The 13610-nt window shown below is 42.3% G+C and overlaps 1 protein-coding gene across 5 annotated transcripts in view; it reads right to left on the bottom strand.

Moving 5' to 3' along the window:
• slc4a4a (solute carrier family 4 member 4a) overlaps positions 1 to 13610 on the bottom strand; it is a 328181-nt gene that overhangs the window by 158348 nt on the left and 156223 nt on the right. For all 5 annotated transcript variants that reach the window (XM_065011302.1, XM_065011299.1, XM_065011301.1 and 2 more), the window contains one exon: positions 8488 to 8623. In XM_065011302.1, coding sequence (XP_064867374.1) covers positions 8488 to 8623 — 136 coding nt within the window. The remainder of the gene's footprint in view (positions 1 to 8487; positions 8624 to 13610) is intronic.

Here is a 13610-nt window from a genome sequence, read left to right as displayed (position 1 = left end):
GAGATGGAGTCACAATCCATGCAAACATGCAGATGATTATTTCATCTACATTTCAGTTGCACCAAGTTTGGGTTTAAATCAAGAGACCTTCATGCTTCCCTTAATAAAATAAAGATAAAAATACTCTTTCAAACTGCAGATGTTTATTTCCACCATCAGCAGGGAATAAATATCACTGAATGACAGAGCATGGGGACTGGTCTTGATAAATCAGTCAGATTTTTATTTGGAAATGTAAGGATAATTTTGCTCTTCACTTGCAGTCACCTGGTAGCCTAGACCAGTCCACACACGTTTTTTACCTGTCTGACTGATTAGAGTGGTGTTGATTGCCTTTGACGATCACTTATCATCTTCAACCGTCTACCGGTATCTTTTACCGAGTCTACCAAATGCATTGTTTTAACCTCTTAAGTCGACCCTCTACTTTTTTAACATTCTGTTAAAAATCGCGCAACATTTCAGCGCCCTGCTACTCATGCCAGGAATATAGTATATGCATTTGCTTAGTCTGTGTGGATAGAAAACACTCTGACGTTTAAAAAACTGGTTAAATCACTGCTGTGGCTTTACCAGAACGGCATTTACATCGAAAAGCACAGGAAAAACTGATCACTGAAAATGGGAAAATATATCCATGCGCTACTTGAACCCATTGATAAACGTGAACCACAATTAATTGACTGAGGTTGCAGTACCTACAGCTTCCACACGGTGTCTAGAGTATTGTCATTTCCCTTCAAGTTTTTTCTTGGTCAAACACATACAGGACACCGTATCTCCTCCGGTCTAGGACCGGATATTTTCGTTGAGTTTCTAGCCGGACATTTTTCCAGACGGACAGCTAATGATCTTTACATCGCCTCCTGATGAATTTTATCGCTTATTAACGTTTACTAATACCTAAAGTTGCATTACAAACGTATTTCGAAGTGTTTTGTGAAAGTTTATCGTCGACTTTTTGAATTTAAAAAAATTACGTTACGTTTTGAAACTATGTTTTTTTCGTTTATCACACAGTCTACATATAACGATATCTAGGCTTTATATGGACCGATTTAAACGAAATAAAGACCCAAATAGTGTTTATGGGACATCTAGGAGTGCCAACAAAGAAGATGGTGAAAGGTAATGAATGTTTTCTATTTTATTGTGCGGTTTGTGTAACGCCGAAATGCTAATTATTTTGTTTACGTCCCTGTGGGTCTTTTGGGGTGTTGCATGCTATCAGATAATAGCTTCTCATGCTTTCGCCGAAAAGCATTTTAAAAATCTGACTTGTTGCCTGGATTCACAACGAGTGTAGCTTTAATTCGATACCCTGCATGTGTATTTTAATGAACTTTTGAGTTTTAACTAATACTATTAGCATTTAGCGTAGCGCATTTGCATTTCCAGAGCTCTAGTTGGGACGCAAGCGTCCCGAGTAGAAGCAACAGGTTAAGTACTCTAACACCAGATTTGCCCCAACAAAAAATGCATCAACCCCGACAAATATATTAATTTATTATTAACCCTGCATTACAATTGTAATGCAGATGTTTATTTAATTATGGATCCATAATTAATTACTATGGGAATAAATATCCCTGAATGATATGTGGTCAACTATTTCAGCACCGTTTTTCGCCGCTCTAAAACAAGCATAGGGACTGGTATTGATAAATCAATGAGATTTTTATTTTCACTGAATCTCTGTTTGGGTATTGGTTAGCCTACAATTAGGGTGTGGAAATGTTAGGATTATTTTGCTCTAGTACAGTAGCTACTCCCGACTGGTTACGTTGTACAGCACCATATTTTCCAGAAAAATGGGTGTTTCATTTTTCATTTTTCTTGGAATAGAAACACCATAACATTAATCAAATTAATTAAGCTACATTTCTTAACCTCTCTATGGTAGCGTCGGTAGCGTTCCATCTGGCCAACATCCAGTGAGATTGCAGAGAGTTAAATTCAAATACAGAAATACTCATTATAAAAATTCTGAAAACAAAACATATTTTTCACATCCACAGGCTCAAACGCAGTCAAAACAGCCAGACAAAAAAATCCAAATTGTATCCGTAAAGTTCATAGAAACATGTCAAACTACGTTGATATTCAATCCGCAGGTTGTTTTTAGCCTAAATGATCTATAATATTTAAACCGGACAATCATGTCGTCATTATAAAAGGTAAACAAGAAATGCACTCTCTCAGGATTGCGCATGAAAAAGCTCTGTAACACATCAGGGTCCACTCATTCAGACTGATCTTAATCCCTAATTTATTAGAATACAAGCCTGAAACAATTTCTAAAGACTGTTGACATCTAGTGGAAGGCATAGGAACTGCAAATTGAGTCCTAAATCAATGGATACTGTAATGGCATTGAATAGAAAAACTACAAAACAAAAACAAACAAAAAACTTCCTGAATGGATTTTTCTCTGGGTTATGCCTGCCAAATCAGTTCTGTTATACTCAGTTATATGCATATCCTATCTTCTGGGCCCAAGTAGCAGGTGGTTTAATTTGGGCAAGCTTTTCATCCAAAATTCCAAATGCTGGCCCCTACGCTAGAGAGGTTAAAATCAATTAAGTTTTGTTCTAACAAAAAATATATTTTGAATTCTGTAGTACAGTCATTATTAAAAAAGTTAAATGCTTCTCAAAGATGCCCTCTGGTGGTCAAACTAGCACTAACTAGCATTAATGGCAACAATGGCTGACACTTAAATAACATGCCATAGAATTATGCGACAGTCCACAAGGTGTGCTGTAGTACGACATAACTTTTAAAGGAAGAACCACTCTATTGGTTCTGACAGATCAGTTCACCAAATTAGCTCACACCTTTCCATGCACAAATCAAACAGCAAAGTAAGTTGCCAGAAAGGTATTGGACAACGTATTTTGGTTTTATGGATTTGCTGAGCGGATCCACACGGATCAAGGGGCCAATTTTGAAAGCAAGCTAATTGCAGAACTTCAAGCTCTCTAGTGTCGCCAAGTCACACACAATTGCGTACCATCCCATGGGGAATGGAGGAACAGAAATGTTCAATTGAACTCTGGGAAATATGCTTTGCTCACTGCCTCTAAAAGCTAAAGAGAAATGGCCGCAGCAGATACAAAGCCTAACGTTTGCCTACAATGCTACTGTACATGAGACCACTGGCTATGCACCATTTCAGCTCATATTTGGTCCCGTTTACGAGCCTTCCTGCTGATGTAATGTTCAAGCAAGTTTTGAGGAATCCTGTGGTTGTTGACTATAGTAGCTATGTCAAAACACTGATGTCCCATCTCCATGAAGCAGGGAGCATCGCTCAACAGCATACGGTTAAGGAACAACAGAAACAGACCTAATGTTATGTCAGAGACAGTCACCTGAACAAAGGAGACAGGGTGATTCTCACTAACAAAGGAGACAGGGTGATTCTCACTAACAAAGGAGACAGGGTGATTCTCACTAACAGAGGAGACAGGGTGATTCTCACTATCAAAGGAGACAGGGTGATTCTCACTAACAAAGGAGACAGGGTGATTCTCACTAACAAAGGAGACAGGGTGATTCTCACTAACAAAGGAGACAGGGTGATTCTCACTAACAAAGGAGACAGGGTGATTCTCACTAACAGAGGAGACAGGGTGATTCTCACTATCAAAGGAGACAGGGTGATTCTCACTAACAAAGGAGACAGGGTGATTCTCACTAACAAAGGAGAAAGGTGATTCTCACTATCAAAGGAGACAGGGTGATTCTCACTAACAGAGGAGACAGGGTGATTCTCACTATCAAAGGAGACAGGGTGATTCTCACTAACAGAGGAGACAGGGTGATTCTCACTATCAAAGGAGACAGGGTGATTCTCACTAACAAAGGAGACAGGGTGATTCTCACTAACAAAGGAGACAGGGTGATTCTCACTAACAGAGGAGACAGGGTGATTCTCACTATCAAAGGAGGCAGGGTGATTCTCACTAACAAAGGAAACAGGATGTTTCTGTATTTCTTCTGTTCTTTTGAGGAATATTAAATGATACGTAGAGGCATATAAGTGATGTGTTTGGGATCATTGTCATGCTGAAAGACCCATCCACGTTTCAACTTCAATGCCCTTGCTGATGGTAGGCTTTGTTACTTTGGTCCCAGCTCTCTGCATGTCATTCAGTAGGTCCCCCCATATGGTTCTGGGATTTTTGCTCACCGATCTTGTGATCATTTTGACCCCACAGGGGTCCTCGAGGGAGATTATCAGTGGTCTTGTATGTCTTCCATTTCCTAATAATTGCTCCCACAGTTGATTTCTTCAATCCGAGCTGCTTACCTATTGCAGATTCAGTCTTCCCAGCCTGGTGCAGGTCTACAATTTTGTTTCTGGTGTCCTTTGACAGCTCTTTGGTCTTGGCCATAGTGGAGTTTGGAGTGTGACTGTTTGAGGTTGTGGACAGGTGTCTTTTATACTGATAACAAGTTCAAACAGGTGCCATTAATACAGGTAACGAGTGGAGGACAGAGGAGCCTCTTAAAGAAGAAGTTACAGGTCTGTGAGAGCCAGAAATCTTGCTTGTTTGTAGGTGACCAAATACTTATTTTCCACCATAATTTGCAAATAAATTCATTAAAAATCCTACAATGTGATTTTCTGGATTTTTTTTCTCATTTTGTCTGTCATAGTTGAAGTGTACCTATGACGAAAATTACAGGCCTCTCTCATCTTTTTAAGTGGGATACCTTGCACAATTGGTGGCTGACTAAATACTTTTTTCCCCCACTGTATAGGGCAGGTAATCAAGGAAGTGATGGAGTCCAGGTGAGTGATGACGTGCAGGTGCATGTAACAATGGTGACAGGTGTGCACCATAACGATTAGCCTGGTGACCGAGAGGCCGGAGAGGGAGCACACGTGACATTATACAGCTCGTTGAGTGCGGTCTTAGTGCCAGCATCAGTTTGTGGTGATAAATAGATGCAATGAATAATATAGATGAGAACTCTCTTGGTAGATAGTGTGGTCTACAGCTTATCATGAGGTATTCTACCTCAGATGAGCAATACCTCAAGACTTCTTTAATATTAGACATCACGCAACAGCAGTTATTGACAAATACACACCCCCGTCACTCGTCTTACCAGACAAAGCTACTCTGTCCTGCCGAAACACGGTGAAGCCAGCCAGCTCCATGTTATCCGTGTCGTTGTTCAGCCAAGTCTCGATGAAACATAAAATATGACAGTTTTTAATGTCCCGTTGGTAGAATAGTCTCGACCGTAGATTATCGAATTTGTTTTCCAGTGATTGCACGTTGGCCAATAATACAGAGTGTAGTGGTGGTTTACCTACTCATTTGCAAATTCTTACAAGACACCCTGCCCTCCTCCCCCGTTTTCTCTGTCTTTCCTTCATGCTGATGACGGGGATTTGGGCCTTGTCTCGACAAAGTAGTATGTCTTTCGCTTCGCACTCTTTGTGAAAAAATCTTTGTCCAGTTCGAGGTAAGTAATCACTGTTCTGATGTCCAGATGCTCTTTTCGGTCATAAGAGACGGTAGCAGCAACATTATGTACACAATTATTTACAAACAATGAGAAAAAACAAACAAAATAGCACAGTTGGTTAGGGACTAGAAAAACGGCAGCCCTCCCATCCGGCGACATTATGTGAATTATGCATTGTTGGTTAAGGGCTTGTAAGTAATCATTTCACGGTAAGGTTGAATTTGGCGAATGTGAAAAATAAAAATGTATTTGACTTGATTCCTGTCATCAGGACAAATATAATTATCATTACCAATACCCAGTATACAGCCATAAAATGATTATTAATCCAATCAACAGCGACAGGGCGGACTAAAAAATCCCTTCGGTAACTAAAATGTCTTGGAGGAAAAATATACTTAGTATGCTAGTAGACCTGTCCTCTTTAGCATGTTGGCACCATGGTTTAGCTACCACCTTGACACCAGTGTTTATCTACCACCTTGACACCAGTGTTTATCTACCATCTTGGCACCAGTGCTCACACCACTAGGCTACCCTGCCACACCGTTTATCTACCATGTTGACACCAGTGTTTATCTACCATGTTGACACCAGTGTTTATCTGGCATGTTGACACCAGTGTTTATCTACCATGTTGACACCAGTGTTTATCTACCATGTTGACACCAGTGTTTATCTACCATGTTGACCATAGTGTTTATATACCATGTTGACACCAGTGTTTATCTACTATGTTGACAATAGTGTTTATCTACCACGTTGACACCAGTGTTTATCTACCATGTTGACACCAGTGTTTATCTACCATGTTGACACCAGTGTTTATATACCATGTTGACACCAGTGTTTATATACCATGTTGACAATAGTGTTCATCTGGCATGTTGACACCAGTGTTTATCTACCATGTTGACACCAGTGTTTATCTACCATGTTGACACCTGTGTGTATGTACCATGTTGACACCAGTGTTTATCTACCATGTTGACCATAGTGTTTATCTACCATGTTGACACCAGTGTTTATATACCATGTTGACAATAGTGTTTATCTACCATGTTGACACCAGTGTTTATCTACTATGTTGACAATAGTGTTTATCTACCACGTTGACACCAGTGTTTATCTACTATGTTGACCATAGTGTTTATATACCATGTTGACAATCGTGTTTATCTACCATGTTGACACCAGTGTTTATCTACTATGTTGACACCAGTGTTTATCTACCATGTTGACACCAGTGTTTATCTACCATGTTGACACCAGTGTTTATCTACCATGTTGACACCAGTGTTTATCTACCATGTTGACCATAGTGTTTATATACCATGTTGACACCAGTGTTTATCTACCATGTTGACGATAGTGTTTATCTGGCATGTTGACACCAGTGTTTATCTACTATGTTGACACCAGTGTTTATCTACTATGTTGACACCAGTGTTTATCTACTATGTTGACAATAGTGTTCATCTGGCATGTTGACACCAGTGTTTATCTACCATGTTGACCATAGTGTTTATATACCATGTTGACACCAGTGTTTATCTACCATGTTGACAATAGTGTTTATCTGGCATGTTGACACCAGTGTTTATCTACCATGTTGACACCAGTGTTTATCTACCATGTTGACAATAGTGTTTATCTGGCATGTTGACACCAGTGTTTATCTACCATGTTGACACCAGTGTTTATCTACCATGTTGACCATAGTGTTTATATACCATGTTGACACCAGTGTTTATCTACCATGTTGACAATAGTGTTTATCTGGCATGTTGACACCAGTGTTTATCTACTATGTTGACCATAGTGTTTATCTGGCATGTTGACACCAGTGTTTATATACCATGTTGACACCAGTGTTTATCTACCATGTTGACCATAGTGTTTATCTAGCATGTTGACACCAGTGTTTATATACCATGTTGACACCAGTGTTTATCTACTATGTTGACACCAGTGTTCATCTGGCATGTTGACACCAGTGTTCATCTGGCATGTTGACCATAGTGTTTATCTACCATGTTGACACCAGTGTTTATCTACTATGTTGACACCAGTGTTTATATACCATGTTGACACCAGTGTTTATCTACCATGTTGACCATAGTGTTTATCTACCATGTTGACACCAGTGTTTATCTACCATGTTGACACCAGTGTTTATCTACCATGTTGACACCAGTGTTTATCTACCATGTTGACACCAGTGTTTATCTACTATGTTGACACCAGTGTTTATCTACTATGTTGACACCAGTGTTTATCTACCATGTTGACACCAGTGTTTATCTACCATGTTGACACCAGTGTTCATCTGGCATGTTGACCATATTGTTTATCTACCATGTTGACACCAGTGTTTATCTACCATGTTGACACCAGTGTTTATCTACCATGTTGACCATAGTGTTTATCTACCATGTTGACACCAGTGTTTATCTACCATGTTGACCATAGTGTTTATCTACCATGTTGACACCAGTGTTTATCTACTATGTTGACACCAGTGTTTATCTACCATGTTGACAATAGTGTTTATCTGGCATGTTGACACCAGTGTTTATCTACTATGTTGACCATAGTGTTTATCTGGCATGTTGACCATAGTGTTTATCTACCATGTTGACACCTGTGTGTATGTACCATGTTGACACCAGTGTTTATCTACCATGTTGACACCAGTGTTTATCTGCCATCTTGACACCAGTGTTTATCTACCATGTTGACACCAGTGTTCCTCTGGCATGTTGGAACCAGCCTGTATCTGGCAGAGGCCCAACACCACCCAAAACTTAGGAATTTATTACTCATCTTTTTAGGTGTCCAATTACTGAATTGTATTAACTTTTTTTTTAAATAACTCAATATACTATGCTTTACTTTGAATCGTTAAATGTTATATTGAATGAATCTAATGAAGGTTATGGGCTATAAGACGTCCTACCTTACTATTAGTTAGGTTGGGGTTAGAGTTAGACATCCTACCTGGCTGTCTCCTTCCACTCCATCTCCTGCCCATCCACAGAGAGCAGCTCATCCAGCTCAGTGAAGAGTTGAGGTGGTGACGGTCCATCATCATCCTCTCCCAGCATAATGCGGATCCTCTCGCCCGCTGGAGAGACTGGAGAGAGAGGGAAGATACTACGGCTTACAGGCTGCTGCCCAACCAGGTTCCCCTCATCTCCTAACCCATTCATCTTGGCCCCTGGGGCCAGCTGGCCAACTCTGACCACTTGAGGTGGAGGTGGAGGAATCCTAACAAGAACCTCATCCCTCTCTTCATTCCAGTCCTCATCCCTCTCTTTCTCCTTCTCTCCATCCCTCTCCTTCTCCTTCTCTCCATCCCTTTCCTTCTCCTTCTCTTCGTGGTTGTTGTTGTTGTTCTCCGACATCTCTGTAACTTTTCACCCTCAACTGTCCAAGGGTAAGGGTTAGCTAACCCAACTGTCCAAAAGGTTAGGGTTATCAAACTAGGTCCCAGAAGGAGTGCAGGTGGGAACCATCCACAGATAAATCAACAGCTACACCTCTGTGGGAAAGTTACTGTCGTCTGTCCTCTGTCCCTACTGGAGCTCTCTAAGACCCAGGTAGAGGGAGGGTGAGGGGGTCCCCCAGTCCCCACAGCCAGCCCCCCTCCCCTCTGTCCCCTCCACAGCTCAAATAGAAACCCTCTCCATTGGTCACCCAGTCAGCCCCCTTACCCCTCCCCTCTGCCCCCTCTCCCACCTAATAGAGCCCATTTTATTGGTCCCCCAGCTTGGCATAGTGCCATGAGTCCCTCATTAAGAATTAGGAAATGTTTCACAAACTGCCCATTCTAAACAAGAAAGCTTTGCTTTCTTTCTCCCTTGTTTTCTAATTTGAATATTTAGTCAAGCATCAGTGCCCACATAAAAAAAGACTCTGCAGGATATCAAAAAGACTGAAATATAAATAATACTTTTCAACACTAGCCCTCTTCAGATGTGTTTAACATGGATCACATGACTATAGACACTTATAACAAGTGGTGTCGGTGACAAGTATTGGTAGTCAGAAGTTGAATTGAACAGCCTGTTGATAAAGAGAATAGTGCCTTTCCCATTAGTTCTATGTAGGACACACACACACGTGCACACAAAATGCACACGCACATGTGATATGGTTGGTTGGTGATAGCTGGTTACCAGTGATCCCTATAGTACTAACAATGCAGTCTCTGGTGGAACATATTGTACATGTTCCATCATTATTAAAATGGTGAATAATGTCTTTCTCTAGGAACACTCTGTGTTGGGAAAGCCGTGCTCCGAGAGAAAGACTGTGTGTTGGGAAAGCCATGCTCCTAGAGAAAGATGGTGTTGGGAAAGCCATGATCCGAGCGAAAGGCTGTGTTGGGAAAGCCATGCTCCAAGAGAAAGACTGTGTTGGGAAAGCTGTGCTCCCAGAGAAAGACTGTTGGGAAAGCTGTGCTCCCAGAGAAAGACTGTTGGGAAAGCCGTGCTCCCAGAGAAAGACTGTTAGGAAAGCCGTGCTCCCAGAGAAAGACTGTTAGGAAAGCCGTGCTCCCAGAGAAAGACTGTTGGGAAAGCCGTGCTCCTAGAGAAAGACTGTGTGTTGGGAAAGCCGTGCTCCTAGAGAAAGACTGTTGGGAAAGCCATGCTCCTAGAGAAAGACTGTGTTAGGAAAGCCATGCTCCTAGAGAAAGACTGTTGGGAAAGCCGTGCTCCCAGAGAAAGACTGTTGGGAAAGCCGTGCTCCCAGAGAAAGACTGTTAGGAAAGCCGTGCTCCCAGAGAAAGACTGTTGGGAAAGCCATGCTCCGGTAGAAAGACTGTGTGTTGGGAAAGCCATGCTCCTAGAGAAACACTGTGTGTTGGGAAAGCCGTGCTCCTAGAGAAAGACTGTGTGTTGGGAAAGCCGTGCTCCTAGAGAAAGACTGTGTGTTGGGAAAGCCGTGCTCCTAGAGAAAGACTGTGTGTTGGGAAAGCCGTGCTCCTAGAGAAAGACTGTGTTGGGAAAGCCATGCTCTAGAGAAAGACTGTGTTGGGAAAGCCATGCTCCCAGAGAAAGACTGTCGTGCTCCGAGAGAAAGCCGTGCTCCCAGAGAAAGACTGTTAGGAAAGCCGTGCTCCCAGAGAAAGACTGTTGGGAAAGCCATGCTCCTAGAGAAAGACTGTTGGGAAAGCCATGCTCCTAGAGAAAGACTGTGTTGGGAAAGCCATGCTACTAGAGAAAGACTGTTGGGAAAGCCGTGCTCCTAGACAAAGACTGTTGGGAAAGCCATGCTCCCAGAGAAAGACTGTGTTGGGAAAGCCATGCTCCTAGAGAAAGACTGTGTTGGGAAAGCCATGCTCCTAGAGAAAGACTGTTGGGAAAGCCATGCTCCTAGAGTAAGACTGTGTGTTGGGAAAGCAGTGCTCCTAGAGAAAGACTGTGTGTTGGGAAAGCAGTGCTCCTAGAGAAAGACTGTGTGTTGGGAAAGCAGTGCTCCTAGAGAAAGACTGTGTGCTTTCCCAAAACATACAGACAGACCAGGAGAGCAACACAACAACGAACCAATACAAAGATATCATTGTGCCAAGACACCCTTCTCTTTTCACTTGCATTTCAGCCACTAGTGAATATCAATGAAACATCCACTGAAGCAGATTCCTTCACGCTACCGGACCCTTGCCTGCCAAGTCCACAGCTCTGATATCACTGGAAGTCATGCAGAGGAATGCCAGTCAGACCAAGAGATTATGCAACACTTCAGGACAGCAAGATAGTACAACAGGGATGGCATGTTCTAATGTAACCCTGCCTGTATCCACACAGTTTAACAGGGATGACATGTAAGCATTTTTCTACGGCTGGCCATGCTTTCCACCTGACTACCCCGGTCAACTGCCCTGCACCCCCCACAGCAACTTGCCCAAGCTTCCCCATTTCTTCTTCACCCAAATCCAGATAGCTGATGTTCTGAAAGAGCTGCCAATTATCTGCCGAAGTTGTTGCAACCCCTATTACTAGCCTGTTCAACCGCTCTTTCGTATCGTCTGAGATCCCAAAGATTGAAAAGTTGCCGCGATAATCCCCCTCTTCAAAGGGGGAGACACTCTAGACCCAAACTGTTACAGACCTATATCTATCCGACCCTGCCTTTCTAAGGTCTTTGAAAGCCAAGTTAACAAACAGATTAACGACCATTTCGAATCCCACCGTACCTTCTCCGCTATGCAATCTGGTATCCGAGCTGATCATGGGTGCACCTCAGCCACGCTCAAGGTCCTAAACGATATCATAACTGCCATTGATACGAGACATTACTGTGCAGCCGTATTCATCGACCTGGACAAGGCTTTCGACTCTGTCAATCACCACATTTTTAGCGGCAGACTCAACAACCTTGGTTTCTCAAATGACTTCCTCACCTGGTTCACCATCTATTTCTCTGATAGAGTTCAGTGTGTGAAATTAGAGGGCTTGTTGTCCGGGCCTCTGGCACTCTCTCTGAGGGTGCCACAGGGTTAAATTCTCGGGCCGACTCTCTTCTCTGTATACATCAATGATGTCGCTCTTGCTGCGGGTGATTCTCTGATCCACCTCTACGCAGACGACACCATTCTGTATACATCTGGCCCTTCTTTGGACACTGTGTTAAGTAACCTCCAGACGAGCTTCAATGCCATAGAACTCTCCTTCCGTGGCCTCCAACTGCTCTTAAATGCAAGCAAAACTAAATGCATAGTCTTCAACCGATCGCTGCCCCCACCTGACCGCCCGTCCAGCACCACTACTCTGGACGGTTTTGACTTAGAATATGTGGACAAGTACAAATACCTAGGTGTCTGGCTAGACTGTAAACTCTCCTTCCAGACTCATATTAAGCATCTCCAATCCAAAATTACATCTAAAATCTGCTTCCTATTTTGCAAAAACGCATCCTTCACTCATGCCGCCAAACATACCCTCGTGAAACTGACCATTATACAGATTCTCGACTTCGGTGATGTCATCTACAAAATAGCCTCCAACACTCTACTCAACAAATTGGATGCAGTCTATCACAGTGCCATCCGTTTTGTCACCAAAGCCCCTTATACTACTCACCATTGCGACCTGTACGCTCTCATTGGCTGGCCCTTGCTTTATACTTGTCGCCAAACCCACTGGCTCCAGGTCATCTACAAGCTAGATAAAGCCCCGAATTATCTCAGCTCACTGGTCACCATAGCAGCACCCACCCTTAGCACACGCTCCAGCAGGTATATCTCACTGGTCACCCCCAAAGCCAATTCCTCTTTTGGCCGCCTTTCCTTCCAGTTCTCTGCTGCCAATGTCTGGAACGAACTGCAAAAATCACATCTCCCTCACTAAGCTTTAAGCACCAGCTTTCAGAGCAGCTCACAGATCACTGCACCTGTAGATAATTAATCTGTAAATAGCCCATCCAACTACCTCATCCCCATACTGTATTTATTTATTTATCTTGTTCCTTTGCACCCCAGTATCTCTACTTGCACATTCATCTTCTGCACATCTATCACTCCAGTGTTAAATTTGTATATTATAACTACTTCGCCACTGTGGCTTATTCATTGCCTTACCTCCCTTACCTTACCTCCTTTGCACACACTGTATATAGACTTTTTCTACTGTATTATTGACTGTATGTTTGTTTATTCCATGTGTAATTCTGTGTTGTATGTGTCGAACTGCTTTGCTTTATCTTGGCCAGGTCGCAGTTATAAATGAGAACTTGTTCTCAACGAGCCTACCTGAATAAATGAAGGTGAAATAAATAAAATAAATAAACAAAATATTCTGTTTTAACCCTCCTGTTTCCACATAGTTCAACAGGGATGACATGTTCTGTTTTAACCCTCCTGTTTCCACATAGTTCAACAGGGAGGACATGTTCTGCTTTAACCCTCCTGTTTCCACATAGTTCAACAGGGATGACATGTTCTGCTTTAACCCTCCTGTTTCCACATAGTTCAACAGGGATGACATGTTCTGCTTTAACCCTCATGTTTCCACATAGTTCAACAGGGAGGACATGTTCTGTTTTAACCCTCCTGTTTCCACATAGTTCAACAGGGAGGACATGTTCTGTTTTAACCCTCCTGTTTCCACATAGTTCAA

The sequence above is a fragment of the Oncorhynchus nerka genome, linkage group LG27 (assembly GCF_034236695.1).
Source record: "Oncorhynchus nerka isolate Pitt River linkage group LG27, Oner_Uvic_2.0, whole genome shotgun sequence".
NCBI classification, from domain to species: Eukaryota; Metazoa; Chordata; class Actinopteri; order Salmoniformes; family Salmonidae; genus Oncorhynchus; species Oncorhynchus nerka.
This window is presented reverse-complemented; position numbering and strand designations above follow the sequence as displayed.